General features: G+C 54.7%; 1 protein-coding gene across 1 annotated transcript in view; it reads right to left on the bottom strand.

Moving 5' to 3' along the window:
• Positions 1–4,684: 4,684 nt before the first annotated feature.
• The window catches only part of Nkain1 (sodium/potassium transporting ATPase interacting 1), a 40,393-nt gene continuing 26,652 nt past the window's right edge, over positions 4,685–18,425 (bottom strand). The window contains exons 2-7 of the mRNA XM_026391749.2: positions 9,051–9,188; positions 7,714–7,794; positions 6,363–6,560; positions 5,486–5,546; positions 4,913–4,994; positions 4,685–4,767 (exon numbers count right to left, since the gene is read on the bottom strand). Of these exons, the coding sequence (XP_026247534.1) occupies positions 4,758–4,767; positions 4,913–4,994; positions 5,486–5,546; positions 6,363–6,560; positions 7,714–7,794; positions 9,051–9,188 (570 nt within the window). The 3' untranslated portion in view covers positions 4,685–4,757. The remainder of the gene's footprint in view (positions 4,768–4,912; positions 4,995–5,485; positions 5,547–6,362; positions 6,561–7,713; positions 7,795–9,050; positions 9,189–18,425) is intronic.

Raw genomic sequence — 18,425 nt, forward strand, 5'->3', positions numbered from 1 at the left:
CAGGCTGCATAGCCACCTAGCCGTGTCCATAGAGGGAGTATGATGCAGAGGTTAGAGGCATAGATTTTTATGTCAGAAGCGTCCTAGTTCAGGTCCTAGCCCTGCAACTTACTGTATGACCTTGGGAAAGATACTTAACCTAAATTTCAGTTCGCTCTTTTTTGGGGGAATGGGGAGGTGGGGAGAACCATCCAGCAAATCTGCTCCTGAATTTGTGGGGTCCACAAAAACTGTGAGCAGGGCTGGGGTTGTGGCTCAGAGGTAGAGTGCTTGCCTAGCATGTGTGTAGTACTGAGTTCGATCCCCAGCACCACATACAAATAAAATAAAGATATTGTGACTACCTACAACTAGAATGAATATTAAAACAAAAACAAAACTGTGAGCAGCTAGGCATGTGGTGCACACCTATAATCCCAATAACTCAGGAGGCTGAGGCCGGAGGATCACAAGTTTGAGGCCAACCTCAGCAATTTAGCAAGATACTCAAAATAGTCTGGGAATGTAGCTTAGTGGAAAAGGTCCCCTGAGTTCACTTCCCAGTACTGGAAAAAATACATAAATAAAAAATCTTTCTCGGTATAACACCCAATTTATTTATTTATACATTTTTTGACACTGGGAATTGAAACCAGGGTCACTTTACCACTGAGTCACATCCCCAGCCTTTTTTATTTTGAGACAGGGTCTTGCTAAGTTGCCCCAGGCTGGCCAAGGAATTTGGGATCCTTCAGGTTCAGTCTCCCTGATCACTAGGATTCCAGGTATGGGCCACTGTGCCTGGCTCTGGGACATGTATTTATCATACATTTTACTAATTTATTTCTTATGTCTCCTCCACAAAGACATGCTCCATAAGAGCAGGAGGTACTGTCTATTTTGTTCATTGTTGTATACCCAATTCCTGGCATGCAGTAGGTACTTAATAAATACTAAAGTATGGACCTCAGTGAAGTAGGACCCAATGCACAGGTGGAGTGAGCTGGGGAGTCTGCGTTCAGGAAGGCACCCCAGGTACAGCGCCTCAGAATGTCGGCAGACAAGAAGCTGTGAACATCATACCCAGTCCAGCCCTCTCCTTTCACCCAAGACAGACCAATGCCAGAGTGGGGAGCAGCGGCTCAAGGTCACGGTGGGGGAGGAAGCTCTAGCACCTGGGTGCACAGCTCTCTGCAGCTGCTGCCAGACGCGGGACGACTGAGATGGGGACTGCTGAGTCACTGGAACCTGGCCCGAGGCGGGCGTGGCCACCTCGTCCGGGTGGGAGTGGAGCTGCGGCCCCTCTTCCAGTTGACTGGGGCTGAGGCCAGAAGAGGGAGAGGCTGGCGGAGCTCCACCTGCCGCCCCGCAGGGAGCCCGCCTCCGGAACCGCCCTGGTGGCGGAGCGAAGGTCCGGCTTAGTTTTGAAAGTTGGTCACAGTCATCGAAATGGCTAGTCCACTAAGAAAGATGGGAAGGACATCAGTAACAAATGAGTTTAGGTTAAACACAGTTGCACTTTAGCGGGAGATGTAGTTCAGTGTAGATGGCCGGTCTAGTGCTGGAGGTCCTGGGAGGGAGGGGCGGAGAGAGGAAAAATGTTCACATAAAATCCCACTTTGCACGCCTGTCATCCCAGCGGCCCGGGAGGCTGAGGCAGGAAAAGCCAGCCTCAGCGATTTAGCGAGGCCCTAAGCAACTCAGAACACCTTGTCTCCAAATAAAATACAAAAATGGGCTGGGGATGTGCTCAGTGGTTAAGCGCCAGAGTTTAATTCCTGTTTTTTAAAAAAGAAAACCACAACACATCCCCATAAGTTTGAGGCCAGCCTGAGCAACTTTAGTGAGACCCTGTTTCAAAATATAAAAGGGCTGAGGATGTGGCTCCGTGTTAGAGGCTTGTCCAGCATCTGCTGCCGGGTTTAATCCCCAGCACCAGGGTGGGGAAAGCAATAGGAAATTTGTGTGGAAGTCTTCCACTTTCACTCCAGGCACGGTTCCTCCCCTCCACATCTTTGCCTCTGCTGCCCCTGCTTGGGGCCATAGTTCCCTCCCAGCTCCTAAGAACAATGGCCTTTCATTTGGCCTGTCCTTAGCATTGACCTCCAGTGAGCTCCCACTGGACCAGTAGCTCCTTGAAGGCAGGGCCTGACTTATCTTCCCCCGGGGCCCCATGACCAGGCATGGTCCACTGGAGCTGCAGCAAACCTGGGGCATCCTTATGTAAGATCCCCTACATCAGGAGCGGGTGCTGTGGAAGAGCAGGTGGCAGCTCCCCATGTATTATCGGGGGAACATTTCCAAGACTGTTTCCAAGTGGAAGAAGCAGAATGCTGCCATTTGTGTGAACACGGGGTGTGTGTGGGGGGGAATATTTGTATAGAGACAGAACTATGTTTGGAAAGATGAAAAAGAGGTACAGGATATACTTTCCTGGAACCGTCTGAACATACTACGTGTTCATTAAAAAATTAAAAGTTTTAATTTCCTGGCTGTATCACCAGAAAAGGATCCAGGACAGGGAGGGTAGGATGCAGGAATTCAAGTGGAAAGCACTGTCTGCCAGCTTGGTCCAGGCCAGGAACTGGATTGTAGGGAGAGGCAGAGCCGAGACACAAAGAGGATTTGGAAGCATCAACTTAATCACAAAAATAAATAGAAAGCTTTCCAAGGGATGGTGAAGCCAGGTTTGGGAACCCACTGATTTAGTGTGACCTTGGTGGGTTTTTTTCCTTTCTCCTTTGGAAAGAGGGAAGCATCTTCCGAGGCACAGGTCAGTATCCAGAATGTATACTAATGATGACGTAGCCTCCCTGCCTTGCTGGCTCTCCCCCATGGGGACATTTCTCTTAAGAGGTCTTTCTGACCCAGAGGGCAGGACAGGAAAACAGAGAAGAAAACACCATCTTTAATCAACCCACCTGCACAGAAACCAGGAGAGCACTCCTAGCCTTGCAAGGTCCCAATGAGAAGAGAAACTGGTCCCCTTGCAAAAACCAGCTTATAAAAACAAAAGGCTTCAAAGCACCAGTGGCTAGACCCGTCCAAGTAGAAAGAGGCCTGGGGGCGGGGGGGGGGGGTGTAGGAGAAGTGAGGGCCGCAAGCAGGAGTGACCCACTGGCAGGGGGACAGCCCAGCCTGAAGGGGACTGTCCCTCTCTGGAGCTGTACCCACCGACTAGGCTGACCACCTGGGACCTCGGTGTCTATGGTGGCAGTTACTCCTGGGGCTGGTGCTTGGCACAGCACTGCGGAAGGGCTAGTGGGCAGGGTCACCCTCCTAGTGGGATCGTGGAGGGAGGTGGGCACTGTAGACAGGCTCAGGTGTGTGCAACCGCCTCCACTGTCTGGGCTTCCCTCTGGTCCCCCTAGGTCTCCCTCCCATCCTTCTTCCCACCCAGGCTGCCATTTCACAGACTAAGAGGCTGATCCTCTTCTGTGGACTCACCAGCCAGCGCACAGAATGCGGGGGGCCTCAGGGGTACCTGTGAGGGAGGTTGGAAAGGAACGCTCTGCCTCTCCTTGTCTCAGAAAGGTAGGTGCTGGTCCTCCTGACACCCCACCCCCACCATTCCTGCCCCATTCTGTCCCTTCAGAGGGCCTTCTGCGCTTTTTAGGGGTAGCTTCTGGATGTTGTGGTGGTCACAAACGATGGGATGGCGGTCTGTCAACACTAGTGGCTGAGCAGCGCCACTAATCCTCCTCCCCGCTCGAACCACGGGTCTTCTAGGTGGTGAGGTGAACGGAGCCATCAGGGGTTGGTGGGTTGCTGTGAGGGATGGGTTCCTGGGTGCAGACCTGGCCTGAGGGACCTAGACGGGGGGTTCGTTGCACCCCACTTTCCTGGAGGAGAGAGCTTTGAAGGTTTGTCAAAGCCCTGTAGATTGTGAGTCTAGAAAGCCTTCCCTGTAAGTCAGGTTGAATTCAGGGCTTGTGGCCATGCCCATCAGGTTCCCAACAATAGAACAAATGGACATATTGCTTTAAGAGAGGCGCTGTGTGGAGGTGGAGTATCCAAGCTGGGAGGAGGCTTGGAATCAGAATCCAGAGACCAGACACTGGGTTTTGGAATCAGAAACTATAGTAAGTCCACTATGTTCAAGGCCTGGCTCCACCTAAAACCTAGCTGTGTGGCCTCAAGCAAACCACTTCACATCTCTGGGCCTTAATTTGCATGTCTACAAAATGGAATTTATAATCCCAACTTAACCCAGGGGATTGAGTCAAATGAGAAAGTTAGAAGAGTCCATCTCTAAGTTTTAATCACTGGAGATGAAGAAACCAAGACCCAGAGAGGGCAAGAGCTTTGCTAGATGTCACTCAAGGTGTTAGTGATGGAGCTACGACTGGAAACGAGGACTCCTGCTCCTAGTTCCCCCTAGCTTTCCCCAGGGCTGGTGAATGTGTGGTGAGGTGGGGTGAGTCTGTCTGTCCTGCTGTTTCTCTCTGGACAAGGGGCAAGATGCTGGGTGAAGGGTGAAAGGGAAAGGTTCGAGAAGGGAGGAAGGCCCCGGCGCGCTCCAAGGCTAAGATAAAAAAAATACAAACCCGGCGACCCCCCTCCCCCGCCCCGCCCCTCCGGGCCCCACCCGGTAAATCCGGGCTGAAGGGCCAAGTCCAAGTCCACTCCTCTGGCTGCAGATCCAGGCGGGGCCGCGCAGGCTGCAGGCGGTGCGCGAGCCGCCAGGGGGCGCGCCTGCCCATGTTGGCCGGTGCTCGCGGCAGCCGTGGTCAGTCCAGCAGCTAAGGGCGCGGCGTCTGGTGGGCGCCGGGCGGAAGCTACCCCGACCTGCAGGAAACAAAGGCGGGTTAGGGGAGGACGTAGGCGGACGGGGGGAGCGTGGGGCAGGAAGATCCCCACTCCTCCGTCCCTTTCTTTCCCCGGCACTGACGTCCCAGTCCCTCCAGCCCACCCAGCCAGAGCCAGGACCCACGTGTACAGAGGCTGCAGTTGTAAATGCGACGTCTTCTGCGGCGCCTGGTATCCATAGGAGTCAAAGCCACCGATGAAGTCAACTGCAGGAGGGGAGAGGACAAGTTAGGAGGGGCTGGGTCCTGAAAGGGAAGGGTCAGGGCACTATCCCCGGCCCCAGGAAGCCCGGGTAGAGACGCGGAGAAGTGGGGGGCGAGGAGTGCCTGATCCAGGACTCGGCCTCGGTCCTTGAGGCCAGAATCCGAGGGAGGAGAGCCGACCCAGCAGGGGGTCAAGTCCCTGCGACTCTCCAGCCAGGAGGCAGAGGTCCCATAGGAGAGAAGGCTCTTTGGGGCGAGACAATACCTCCTATGGGGTTGGGGCCAAACTGGGAAAGGGCGTGTTGGGGCCCTGGATTGGGCACCTGGACGTCTGGGGCTGAACCTAGAATGGGCTGGCTGTACACACCCCCATCCATTTCGAAAGGGGGCCTTTGGGTGACCCTGCCTGCTCCCCCACCCCCGCCACGTCTGGTTCCGGCCTCTGTCCAGGGTGCTGAAAGGCTCAGCGCCGCGCCCTGGGGCGCCTTACTCACAGCTGTCCTCCTCCTCCAGGAACACTTTGCTCACGTAGCAGGCAAACACGAAGCCGAACAGCTGGGGGAGGGGACGACACTTCAGAAAGGATAGGGAAGCTTTTCCTTGAACCCCCAGCCGATCCAGGCCAACAAGTTCAAGTTAAATGCCTACACTTAAAAGTCAAACATACCTGATCCCATTCTTCACTCTGGGAGGGCGACTTCAGGCAAGTAATTACCTCTTTGAGCCTCAGTTTTCCCAGTTAGACCTGGGAAATGCCTTAATGGCTTAAGAGGAAAGAGGATTATGTGACTTATGTGACTGTGTGGATGTAAAGTGCTTAGGACAGGGTTCCTACTATCTTGGAGCCCCTTATTCTCACAACTTTATTAGGTTGGTATTGTTTTTTTTTTTTTTTTTGGTACTGGGGATTGATCCTCGGATCACATCCATTGATACTACTGAGCACATCCCCAGCCCATCCCCCACCCTTTTAAAAATTTTAAGACAGGATCTCACTAAGTAGCTGAGACTGGCCTCCAATTTATAATCCTCCTGCCTCAGCCTCTCCAAGTCGATAGGATTGCATGTGTCTGCCAAGATGCTCAGCACTGTCATTCCCTTTTGTGAATAAAGGAAACAAGCTAGGAGAGGGCAAGTGGCTTGCCTAAGGTGACAGGGAGATATTGGACTCATGGTCTGATGCTTCATCCTGCTTATTAAGCCTGTTCCCTTCATGGGGGCTGCAGCAGGAGAGAGGGAGGAGTCCTGAGAGGGAAACAGATCCAGGCAGAAGCACAAGTAGGCTGGAAGAACCACCTTTGTCCTCCCCTAACTAGGGGTAAAGAAAGGGGTTGACCCTGGGAGTACATATGGGCTGGGCACAGGACTCACCGCCAGGAAGATCTGCAGTGCACTGCTGAGCGCTTCGATGTAGGGATAGTCAAGCAGGCAGCCAGTGACAGAGATGACGTGGTGGTCCTCCAGGGCCAGGCGGGAGTTCAGGACAGGGGTCACCAGGCAGCCTGGCCCGTTCTCCATCCACCAGGAGCGGTGCAGGGATGTGTTGAAGGTCATGATGAAGTCCCGGTCCTGGGGGCAGAGGGGCCTGGGACACTGAGTAGGGCAGGGGGTATCCTTTCCAGGCTCCACTTCACACCTGGACTTAGACCTAGAGCCTCCTGTTTGGTTTGTAAGGGAACAGAGAAGACTGAGCCTGCAAGTCCACGTTTTGCCACTAGGTGGTGCTCGATGACCGTGCAGGCCTCATTTCCACTGAGAAGATGGAAAGAGGACCCTTCAGGAGCCTGGGAACTTCAGAGCTCCAGAAGGGACATTACCAGTGACAAGGAACAATTCCCCAGGCATTGGTAAAACCCCTAATGAGACCCTTTCACAGCTGATTTGGTTCTTCACTGTTCTCCCCATGTTTGACCCTGGGCAGATCGCTCCTCTCTTTGATCCTTAGCCTTCCTATTTGTCAGGTGGAGAAGGGACTGGCCCAGGTTGAGCAGCCCTGGGTTCGTTGATCTCATACTCCTTCAGCCAAGTCAAGATTCATTTAGATGTGGGATCTCATCAGCTACCACGTGAATTTGGGATTGCTACTATCTCCACTTTCTAGAGGAAGAAACCGTAGTTCAGAGAGGACAAGCCATTGCCCAGAGTGACACTGCTGGGACAAATCACAAAGATGAAGCTCTTATTCACATATTTTGCCTCCTTTGTATCTCAAAATCGAAGTAGTGTCTCTCCGGGGTTGCTTTTAAGCTAGACAACCCCACATTCTTTAGCAGTTCTCCATGTAATAGGATCTGCTCAATTTTTCCTGAATAAACACAAACTACTCTGTTTTCCTCCTGAAAAATATTGAACAGTCCTGGACCTAAATCTTTGACTCAACAGTACAATGTGCACGGAATGTTCACCTCCTTTGCTCTGAATATTCTACTGCTATTTATAGGGCCTAAGACTACTTTCTGTGCCTGCACATGCCGTTGGTTTATACTAAGTTTGCGATCAACTGGGACCCTCCGTTGCTCTTTAGCCTCTGAGAAATGCAAAGGAGGCCAGAAACAAAAGTTGGTGGGGGGAGGGAAATGGGGTATCCAGATGGTTTGAGTGTGTAGAAGAGGGAGGGAGGTATCTTGAAGAGATGATGCTCTAGGTCTGTACCGCAGACCTGGGGTCAGGGATGGGAAGGGTCAGGCTCTGCCTTTCGGCACTGCCCAGGCCCGAGGCTTACCTGCGACAGCTGTCCAACTTCCAGGTAGAAGCAGATGATGAACGCATTCCAGCCCACCCAGAGCACCAGCCAGGCCGCGTACTGGGGAAAGCAGAGGTGGGTTCAGGTGGGGCCCAGGGCTCTCCCCCAGCCTGGTGGAAGGGTTGCTGGAGCTGCCCTGTGGACTTGGGCCATTCAGGAGCAGTTACAGAGCAAGAACAGGATGCATTGACGAAGGGCCCAAGCCTTAGGGTGGCCCAGGGACCTCTCAGCCCCTCAGGTTCCCCACATCTCAAATGTGACCACTTCTGGGGAGAACAGTTTCCTATCCGGGCCGCCAGCGATGGCGGAGCACAGAGGTCTGGGAGCTGCGGTTTCCAGGCCAGGCCTGGGCCTGCAACTCCAGCGGCTGCCCCTGGCGGACCTGGCTCTGCCTGTGGGGCCTGGGGCCGTCCTGAGCACTGGGAGAAGTGTTCCCTGTGCCAGCGACAGAGCTTTGTTAGGGCCCTGTTATCTGGCTCCTGAGAGCTCAGCTTGTGGGAGGTGGGGAAAAGTCCTAGAGAGTGAGTGGGCTCTTGGTGACATGGCATGCCATCGTCATTGTAGGTACCAACAGGGTCCATTTCATGGGAAGGCTTTTCCCTCAAGACAGCCATGTAAGGAGGTCCCTGAGGATCAGCAGGGCACATGGGTGAGTCTCACTGACAGCAGGAGCTTGAGAGGCCAAGAGGAGGTGGGGGAGGGTGCTGGGGACACAGTCAGACCCCGGGGGCTAGAGGGCAGGGAGCCACTGACTTCAAAGCCACACTAGTGGCTCCAGTCTCTGATGAACATCAGTCAGCAAGGACAAAACCCAAGCCCCACCAAGCCCCCTCAGCACTCTGAGACACTCAGCCTGAGGCCCATCCCTCCTGTGGCTGTCCCCAGCGCTTACTGAGGTGTGATGGGGCAAGAGCCTTGGTTCCAGACCTGAAGTTCTGATCCCGGCTCTGCCCCACTAGCTGTGTGACCTTAGGAAGCCTCATGACCTTTCTGAGCTTCAGCTTCCTCATCTGGAAAATGGAGATGGTAGGACACACCTCATGGGGCCCACGGAAATCTCGGTAGTGTACCCAGTGCATGCTGGGTACTTGCTAAATGGTATATCTTGTGGATGCTGGGACTGTTTCTCTGGAAAATTCTTTAAGAAAAATATCAACCTGGTCTCTGAGCAGAGGTCCTTTGGGACCTGGACGTTCAGACCCTCGGCGGTGTAGGCCAATGCCAGTCCATCTGGACCCAGGGTGGGAGGAGCAGGCAGGACTGGGTGGGCAGGGGTGAGGGCAGGGGCTGGCTCAGGAAGGGGCAGTGAGTCCTACCAGGATGAGGTACCGGGAGCGGTACTGCACGGTGCCGAAGATGCCCAGGATGACGGCCATGATGTGCAGGAAGTTGGCCAGGATGGGGGCCCACTGGTAGCCCAGGAAGTCGAAGATCTGCCGCTGCAGCGCAGCCACCTGTGGGAGAGAGAGGCTGAGCCCACGGTCGGTCCTGGCGAGGGAAGGGCAGGCACGCCCCCTTGACCTGTGGAGCAGGTGATGCCAGTTACCATGGCGACGAGGCACGTCTCAGAGACATCCAGCTCCTCAGGACCAGAGGGATGCTGGGAAGTGGGGGCAAGTCTGTAGGAGCGAGGGAGGGGCCCCAAAGCCTGGTCATCACTTCGGGGTGCGCTGGAGAGAGGCAGGAGCCAGGATACCCCCACCCTGCTCAGGACGCCCTCCCCACTGGGGCTCCAGCTCCTGCCCCTTCCCCACCTGGCTGCTGGGGTCAGGGCCCAGGCTGCTCCCCAGCAGGTGAGGGAGAGGACTGAACCCCAGCCCTAGGGAAAGCCCGAGTCTGTCACCAATTAGAAGTTGTCCTGGCCCACGGAATCCCCAGGCCGCAGAGAAGGGATTTTTTAACTCCTGTTCCCTGAGGGAGCTGTGGTTGCAAAACTGACTTGAGCTCTTCCTTTCCCTATTTCCTGCTCTCTGACAGGTCCCCCCCCACACACCATGCTGGGTCATGTGATTTGCTTTGCCCAATGAACTTCAGAAGATGACGCAAGTGAAAGCTTGAGAAAGGCGTGCCCTGGCGCTTGCCCACCTGCCTCACTTGTAACAGAGACCACCCAGGGAAGGAGCCCGAGCTGACCTGCTGGAGGACGAGGGTCACCTGCTGACAGCCAATAACCCTCAGACACATGGCCCAGAGCAGGACTGCCCCGTTGGCCCACAGAATCATGAGCTAAACAAAGTGACTGTTTTAAACCAAGACTCTTTGGAGTGTTTGTTATACAGCAAGAGCTAACTGATACACACAGGACTCGATGGACACTCCCTTGCAATCCCCCCCACACACACACAAAATCTTTTAGGAACAGTCTTTAGGAACAAAGGAGCCTGGATAACTGTTATGTTCGACCCTGTCCGATGTCCCTTATTCAGGTGACAGAATCTATCTCTGTTTAGAGAGCTACCTCCCCTTGTGCTGTCCATGTGGCTTGGAGAGGGCTGACCCCATTTCTAGTTTCTGAGGCGGGCAGGTAACTCAGGCCTGGCCAAGTAATCAGACACCACGCTGGGCTCAGGGATGGCACTCACCCTCGTGCTCTGACCCTGAGGAGCACTCTGGGTATCTGCTGGGACAATCGGGACAGAGCCGTTCTCTACCTGCCAGGATACCTGGATGGGGGATGGCATCAGCTTGGAGCTGTTGGTGGCCACCTTGCCACCCGGGAAGAGGCCTGTCTGAGGAGGAAGCCCAGGCGAAGGGTCAGAGAGAGCGTGGGAGGAAGATCCAAGGGCAAGATCAGCGCCCGAGGCGGTTCTCGCGCTGGCACTTGTGACAGAGGCGTCTGTTCCTGGCAGGGAGGTGGAGGTGAGCCGTTGCCACCACCCGCTGCGAAGTCTGGGCAGAGACCAAGGAAGCTGCAGGCTTGGGCAAGGGCTGAGTGGAGCCTGGTGGGAGCAGGACCAGCCCTGGCACTTCCTGCCCGGAGCCAGCCTGTTTCTGGGTAGTCGCTCCCCTCCCAGGGCTCTGCAGAGTCTGAAGAGCCTTCCAAGTTGAGCGCTTGCCGGGCCCTCTCTGACGGAAAGGCAGGGCTGGGGTTAGGCTCTCATTTTGAGGAAAGAGAACATGAGGCTCAGAGAGGGGAAGTGAATTGCCCAAGGTGACACAGCAGGTTGGTGGCAGAACAGGCCTTTCTGTGCCACCTGTCCTATCTTGGCACCACATCCTGCCCTTCCTGGTTGGCACTGGCTTGGAAGTCAGGAGGTGAGAGTTCCAACGGAAAGTCTGCCCGTGACAGCTGGGTGACTTTGGGCAGGCTCATCACCCACACAGCCTTTGGTGGATGAGATAATCCGTCCCGGATCTCGGTGGTCTGCCGAGCTTGGGGGTAAAACTCCACGGGCTCCTACCACGTCTCCCTGCGGCTCCCCCTCCCAACCACTCCTCCTCCCCGCCCACTGTTCCCCTTGCACCCGATCCGCCTGCGTCAGCCATGCTGATGACCTGCTGGCCAGCTCGGTGTTTGACTCAGGTCCAGGGGAGGAAGGTCCCTATCGGAGGAGGCTATGACCGAGTGGCCCATGCTCACGGTGTACCTGGGGAGACATCCTGCCCAAATATGTCTTGAGAGATGAGGTCACCCCTGGCCCCTCCTCAAAACCCCTCTCTTATCAGTATTTGCTCATTAGTGGTGACCTCACTGATAGAATGAGCCTCATGATTTCTTTTGGTGGGTTTGTCTGTTTTGTTTTGAGAGCAGCAGCAGCTCTGGAGTCATTCAAACTCAGGTTCAAATTCCAGCTCACTCATTTCCTGTGTGACTCAGGGCAAGTCACTTTCCCTCTCTGAAACTCTTTCTTCAACTCTATATAGAAGATAATCCCTCCCCTGAGAAGCCACAGTGAGGATATACAGACATCCCATAAACTAACACAACTAGATGTGATAAATGGTGACTAACGAACAGAAGTCTGAACAGCGTAAGCTTCTTAGTTTGGCCCTAAAGGCCCAGGAGGATCTGGCGCCATCCTTCATTTCCTGTCAGCTCCTGCCTCCAGCCTCACCTGTACTTCCTTTTCCTTTAACCCCCTCCTCTGGGGGGAAGGCTTCCTGACTGGCAGTTGCTGCCCCAGCGCCTCAGCCTCCCTCCACCCTCACAGGCACAGCCTCATTCACCCACAGCCCATTCATCCTCCACCGGGTGCCTCACGCACCCTCCTCTGCCCAGGTTCTTCGTCTGTGATGCATTGAGGACGCTCAGTCTGTGGCGGTCCCTGGACCACTGATGTGAGGAGGTCACGGGCCCTGCGCTTTGGGAACTCAGTCCTAGAGGAGGAGGATAGGAAGTCACTACAAAGGACACTGTCAGCGACAGAAGCCAGGCAGGCCTGGGGGAGACGCCTGGATGTCTTTGGCCAGGGCTGGGGCTCCATGGTGGCGCACTTGTCTGGCATGGGCAGGCCCTGGGTGTGATGCCCACCATGGCAAGGGAAACACACTAAGGTGGGCATGGCGGTGCACACCTACGATCCCGGCCACTCAGGAGGCTGAGGCAGGGGATCACAAGTTTAAGGCCAGCCTGGGAATTTAGTGAGACCCTGTCTCAAAATAAAATTTTTAAAAAGGGCTGGGGTGTAGCTCAATGGTAGGGCACTTGCCTAGCATGTCTACGGCCCTGGATTCAATCCCTAATACTGAAAAAAAAAAATACATATATACATTCTTTCTTTTTTTTTTTTTTTTCTTTTTGGTACTAGGGATTGAACTCATAACCACTGAGCCACATCCCTAGCTCTATTTTGTATTTTATTTATAGACAGGGTCTCACTGAGTGGCTAAGCACTTTGCTGTTGCTGAGGCTGGCTTTGAACTTGCAATTCTTCTGACTCAGCCTCCCCAGCTGCTGGAATTACAGATATATATATATATATATATATATATATATATATATACACACACACATTCTTAAAAAAATTGAACTGTGGCTGGGGGTATAGCTCAGTTGGTAGAGTTCCTGCCTTGCATGCTATAAGGCCATGGGTTCAATCCCAAGCACCACAACAAAATAAAAATTTAAAAAGTCAAGGTATTGCGTACATCTACAACTAAAATATATATATATATATATATATATATATATATATATATATATAAAGAGTATCAATTCTAAAGTTTTACTATTATTATTCTCAGTGCTTGTGCAAGGTGGCAAGCACTCTACCACTAAGTGACATCCCCAACCCTTAAAGTTGTTTTTTATTAGAAAACCTTGTCAGATATTCCGGAACCTCTGCTTGTGTGGCAGAGCTATACCGCTAATGAGCAAGTACTGATAAGAAGAGAACAGGAGGACCATCTTCCCCATCTGGTGGCACCAGCTTAGAAACAGTCATCTGAACAATGTGATTGTAAATCACAGGCAGCGCGTGTGTCTTCCTTTGAGGGGAGAAACCGTGCAGAAGCTCCCTAGCTCTTTGCAAAGAATCCAAATGCACGTGCACCAAGGAAAAAGGCAGCTTTGGGGACGTCTTTACCTGGCCGGCACGCAAGCCAGGCTGAGCAGGCTTCTAATCTCTCCTAAGGGGGCCAGTAGCAAAGTTCCTTCCTGGGAGAGGGGACAACTCATGCAGAGGAAGGTGGGCCACCATCCCTGCCACCAGAGAGCTTCCGCATGGTTAGCAAGTGCTCTCCCACCTAGCTACACCCCCAGCCCACCCCGTGCCTTTTCTGAAATACAAATCTCACCCCAGACCTGCAGGATCACAAGCCTAGAAGATGAATCCCTGGACAGGAGTCCCAGAGCGACAGGTGAGGACAAGTCACTGTGGCCTGGCAGCCCTGCTGACACCTACAGGGTGAGCCCCTTACTCCCGTCCAGCAGTTGTCTACTCTCGATCTCCAGGAGGCTTGCACCGCCTGACCCTGGCCTCACCCCTCTCCTAGCACGTCCCTGGATCCTCACAGGTTGCAGCCAGGGCCAGCGAGGCAGGGCCAGCGAGGCCTCCTGCCGTGAGCCCGCTTCTCTTCTCTCCTCCCATATTCTTCAGGCCTGAGCTTGGGGGTGCAATGCCCCCCCACACTGCTCTCAGTACGTATGAAATGGCCCTGAGGTCCGGTCCTGTGGCTGTGCACCTTTGTCAATTGCTGGCTCTTGACAACCTCGGGCCCCTCTGCTGAGGGCCATTGCCAAGTAGGAATGACGCATCGAAATTTCCTTGCCAGCGTACCCCATGTTAAATGGACTTGCCTTGGAATTTTGCTGTGACATTGCATGTGTGTTTGAGAAAGGTGACCCTGCTCAAGGATGAGGGTGGATCCAGGTTTAGGGTGTATCCTGCAGGCTTTAGGAAGTATCCCAGTTTAAGACAATTTGGGTTTAAGGCGTTCCCGGTTTAAGACAATCTGGGTTTAGGGAAGTTAGAGGTTTAAGGTTATTGCTGCTGGGAATAGGGCGTTCCTGCTGCCTGAGTTCCCGTTGAGTTGTCGTGGAATTCAGAAAGTATTTGGGACGTGAATTGTGTGGCAGAACTTGGATTTCCCCAGAACGTGTTTGTAGAGGCCGGTGTGAGTTCGGGAATAAAGGATTGCTGTTTGAATTTACAAGGTGTGTGGTGGCTTGTGATTCTGTGCCCAGCCAAGACTGCGGCACCCCTCTATTTTCTTTTCCCAGTACTGGGGATTGAACCTAGGGGTGCTCTGCCATTGAGCTACATCCTCGGCCCTTTTTATTCTTGAGACAGATCTTGCTAAATTGCCCTGAACTTGTGATATTCTTGCATCAACCTCCTGAGCAGCTGGGATTACAGGTGTGGTCCATCAGGCCTAGCTTTGTCCCCTCTTTGAAAATGAATTTGGTCCCTGCATCCTTCTGGTGGGTTTTGACATTGACAACCACACCATCCAGCACCTCGGCCTCAGTCTCTCAGATGCCTTCCCGGGTGTTACGGTGTGGCTAGGAGGTGTCCCCCAGAGCTCCCTTGTCAGTGCAGTGGGTGGAATGATCAGATCATGATAGGTGATGACACCACTGATTAGACTAGCCATGACCTGATCAGTGCGCTAATCTGGTGGATTAGTCATTTGACTGGACGACTGGATGGTAACTGTAGGCAGGTGGGGTGTGGCGAGAGGAGGTGGTCACTGGGTCGTGCCCTGGGATTATACACTGTGTCCCTGGCCCCTTCCTGCTCTCTCTCCTGGCTGCCAGGAGCTAACAGCGCTCCTCTGCCACCCTCCTCTGTTCTGCTGTCACCTCTGGCCCAAAGTGATGGAGTTGGTGACCGTGGACCGAGCCCTCTGAAACCGTGAGCCCAAAATGAGCTTTTCCTCCTCTAAATGGTTCTTGTCAGGTATTTTGGTCACAGTGAAAAAAAAAAAAAAACCAAACTAATCATAGCCTTCCCCTCCACTCGTCATCCTCAGCTGCCCTTTGGACCATGTCACCACCTACAACTGCCTTGTCTCTAACGTCCCCAATCCCGCAGCCCCTCTAGGACCTCCCGGCTGGGTTCCAAACACCATTCAGGGTGACGGGTCATTTCATGCGGCTGGGACCCTGTGATTCCTCAGTGTGGCCCTGCCTGCAGCCCAGAGCGCGTCCCCCTCCGCCTCGTCATCACAGCTGTCCAGGAGAGCCCATCGCTGGAAAGACCCAGGGACCAGGTTCCCCAGGGGCTGGACAGCAGCCCAGCAAGGTGGAGGGGTGCTCAGGGTCCACTGCAGACCCGCACTCAATGGCTTCAAGAGGGTTCCTGGTAATCCCACTACCCGGCCAGGCCTCTGGGGCTCTGGCCCTCCCATGGCTCAGCCCTCCTGGATCCCCTCCAGCGCCCTCTCTGGTGGCCTGGTCTCCCCTCCCTGTCTGCTGGCAGCCTGGGCTGGTCCCTGCACCTGCACACCACACCCAGCTCCTCGGAAGCCACACCACCCATAGTCCCTTCTCTCCCCAAAGTTCTGCTCCCCTGTCCCAGCCTTCTCCTTCTCACTGTCCTGGACCCTCTCGAGCCCCATCACTCTGCTGGTCCCTTGTCCACCTCAGCTCCATCTCTACACCCTGCCAGTCCCTCCTCTGCCCACTACAGTGGGGCCTTCTGCTCAGCCACCAAAACAATTCTCCCTGAGGTCACTGCAACTGCATGTCACCGAGTCCAGCAGGTGCATTTCGGAGCTCAGTTTTCCCACCTCTCTTGCCCCCAGATGTCCTCTCCTGCAGGCAATACGCTTCTCTGGCTTCTGTCCTAGAGGCAGGATGCCCGAGTCAGGAGCAGAGATGGGGTTTGAACCCTGGTGCCACTGAATATCACAGATCTCTGGGTAAGTCACTAACCTACCTGTGCCTCAATTTCTTTGCCAACAAAATGGGCATGATTTACTCCTAGGGTTGTAAGGAGAGTCAAGCCAGTATTAAACATTATGTAATTACACTCTTTCACTGAAGTCCCTGCCTCCTGCCAGGTTTATTTTTCTGTGACACTGGATTGAACCCAAGTCCTCACACATGCTAGGCAAATGCTATACCACTGAGCCACATCCCCAGCCCTTTCTATTTTTTATTTATTTGGTACTTAGGGATTGAACCCAGGGGCACTTTACCACTGAGCCACATCCCTAGCCTTTTTATTTTGAGACAGGGTCTTACTGAGTTGCTGAGGCTGGCCTCAAACTTGCAATCCTCCCGCCTCAGCCTCCTGAATTGCTGGGATCATAGGTGTGTACCACTGTGCCTGACTTTTCTGTGGGACTTCTCCTCCACTGTGCCGGGCACTCCTGTATATTGTCCTTGTCCTGCACCAGATGGTGTGACCCCTGAGGGCAGGGAGCTCTGCTTGTGTTGTCCACTGTGGCACTTCCAGCATCCAGAGTAGTGCCTGACACACTCTCTGCAGGTGCTAACGACTGGACAAACCCTGGCCCTCCCCATCCACTCCCGATTCTGGAGCAGCTAGTTCTCCAGTGTGGTCCGGCCCTTAAATTTCACAGGGCTTCAGGGTCACATGCAGGCCTTTCTTGGGCTCCACATGTCCCAGGACATACCTGTCCACCCAAGTTCCAGAGCCTGCTGCCTGCTCATGTGCCTGCTCCAGCCCCTTCAAAGCCAGCTACTCACCAGGGGGTCCTTGTGGACAGAATGATACCCAAACCTGGTCCATGCCCGTTGCCTGGGGCCCCTGGTGTGTGTGGCTGCCTGAGCTGGAAACCTCAGCTTCAGGTCCAGGCCTCCCTCCCGCCGTCTCAGCCGTGTCCAGGTGTCCCCGAGTGCTGGCTCTTGATCTTCCAAGTCCCTCACATCCAGCCACTGTCTCCAGCCACCTTCTTCTCTACCTGGCAACTCCTGACCCGTCCCTCTCCTCTCCAGGGCGAAGCCCCAGCTCCCCGCTGCCCCTCCCCCTGCCCTTAGCTCCCCACCCCACCCCCACCCCTGATTATTTATTTATCGGGTAGCTGCCAGCTGAGGGGGATGCTGTTGCCATGGGAACCTTCAGCCCCAGTCAGGGCTGCCTCTGTTCTCAGTAGGATGCTCTTGTCTGTCTAGACGCCAACCCCAGGAGCCCAACTCCAGGTTGGGGGGTGGGGGCAGAGGATGAATAATACAGATGGGAACCACCCCAGCCCCAGGAAGCCGGCGGGGGCGCAGGGCAGGGCGGGGGCTGGGCTCAGGGCCAGGAACCCATCAGAAACCTCTTGCGCCCAAGCCCTGGCCAGGCAGATCTGCCCATCAATGGCTTCCCTGGCCCAGACTCCAGACGTGTGGCCAGAGGCCTCAGACGCAAGTCTGGCTGTCTGCGGAGGATGAGGGAGGTGTTCCTGAAGTTTCTGGAGAATGGTTCCCTCCAGCCTGGTTCTGTGTCTCACTGAGGGGCGAGGCTCCCCCCTGGGGGGCCACCAGAGCCAAGCTCCAGCCCCACCTGTCACCACTCACTGTGGGGTTTTGGCAGCTTGCGCCTCCTCTCTGGGCCTTGGTGTCCCCTCTGCCTGTGTCAGAGCCCGCTCAGCCTGCTGCCTGGCACACAGCTGGTACTCCGCACTCGGCAACAGCCTCCCCTGCACCCCCAGACTCGAGCCCCCGCTTTCCCAGTGGGTTTCTGAGGCAGCTGACAAAATTAAACTCGACTGAGCCCCTCAAGCGTGAAATGACGGGGTGGGGCGGAGGCTGCGGCAGAGGCTGGAGGGCCCTGGAGAGCTGAGGCCAGCCCCTCGTCAGGGCAGCAGCACAGTGACCGCAGGGGGGTGGCTGGGCCCGGGGAGGCCTCCCCCCTCCAGGGCTCCACCCAGCTTCAGCGCCACTGGGGGTCAGGGCCACGTGAGCACAAAAACAGTCTCAGAAGAACAGTCACAGAGGCCGGTGGTCCTTGGGGGGCGCAGGGAGATGGATGGACTCCTGGGCAAGTCCTCCCCAGCTGGACACTTCTGAGCCCCGAACACCTCCTCACATGCACTCCACAATCGGCTCTAGAGGACCTGGTGGCCAAGCCCCAAGAACACAGCCATGAAGACAGTGGACAGACAGCCTGTCCTGTTGGGGATGGTGGCCCTGCCGTTTCCCTCCTCGGCTGACACTGTTAATCCGTGTCCCTGCAGAGAGAGCTGGGGCAGAGGAAGAGGGGCACTCTTTCCCCTAGGAAAAGACACCAGACCAGCACCCCCAGGAGACCATGGCCTCTCTCAATGGGCCCATCTCCTATATTTAATGAGCACCTATT

Source organism: Urocitellus parryii, chromosome 11 (assembly GCF_045843805.1).
Source record: "Urocitellus parryii isolate mUroPar1 chromosome 11, mUroPar1.hap1, whole genome shotgun sequence".
In the NCBI taxonomy this organism is placed as follows: domain Eukaryota; kingdom Metazoa; phylum Chordata; class Mammalia; order Rodentia; family Sciuridae; genus Urocitellus; species Urocitellus parryii.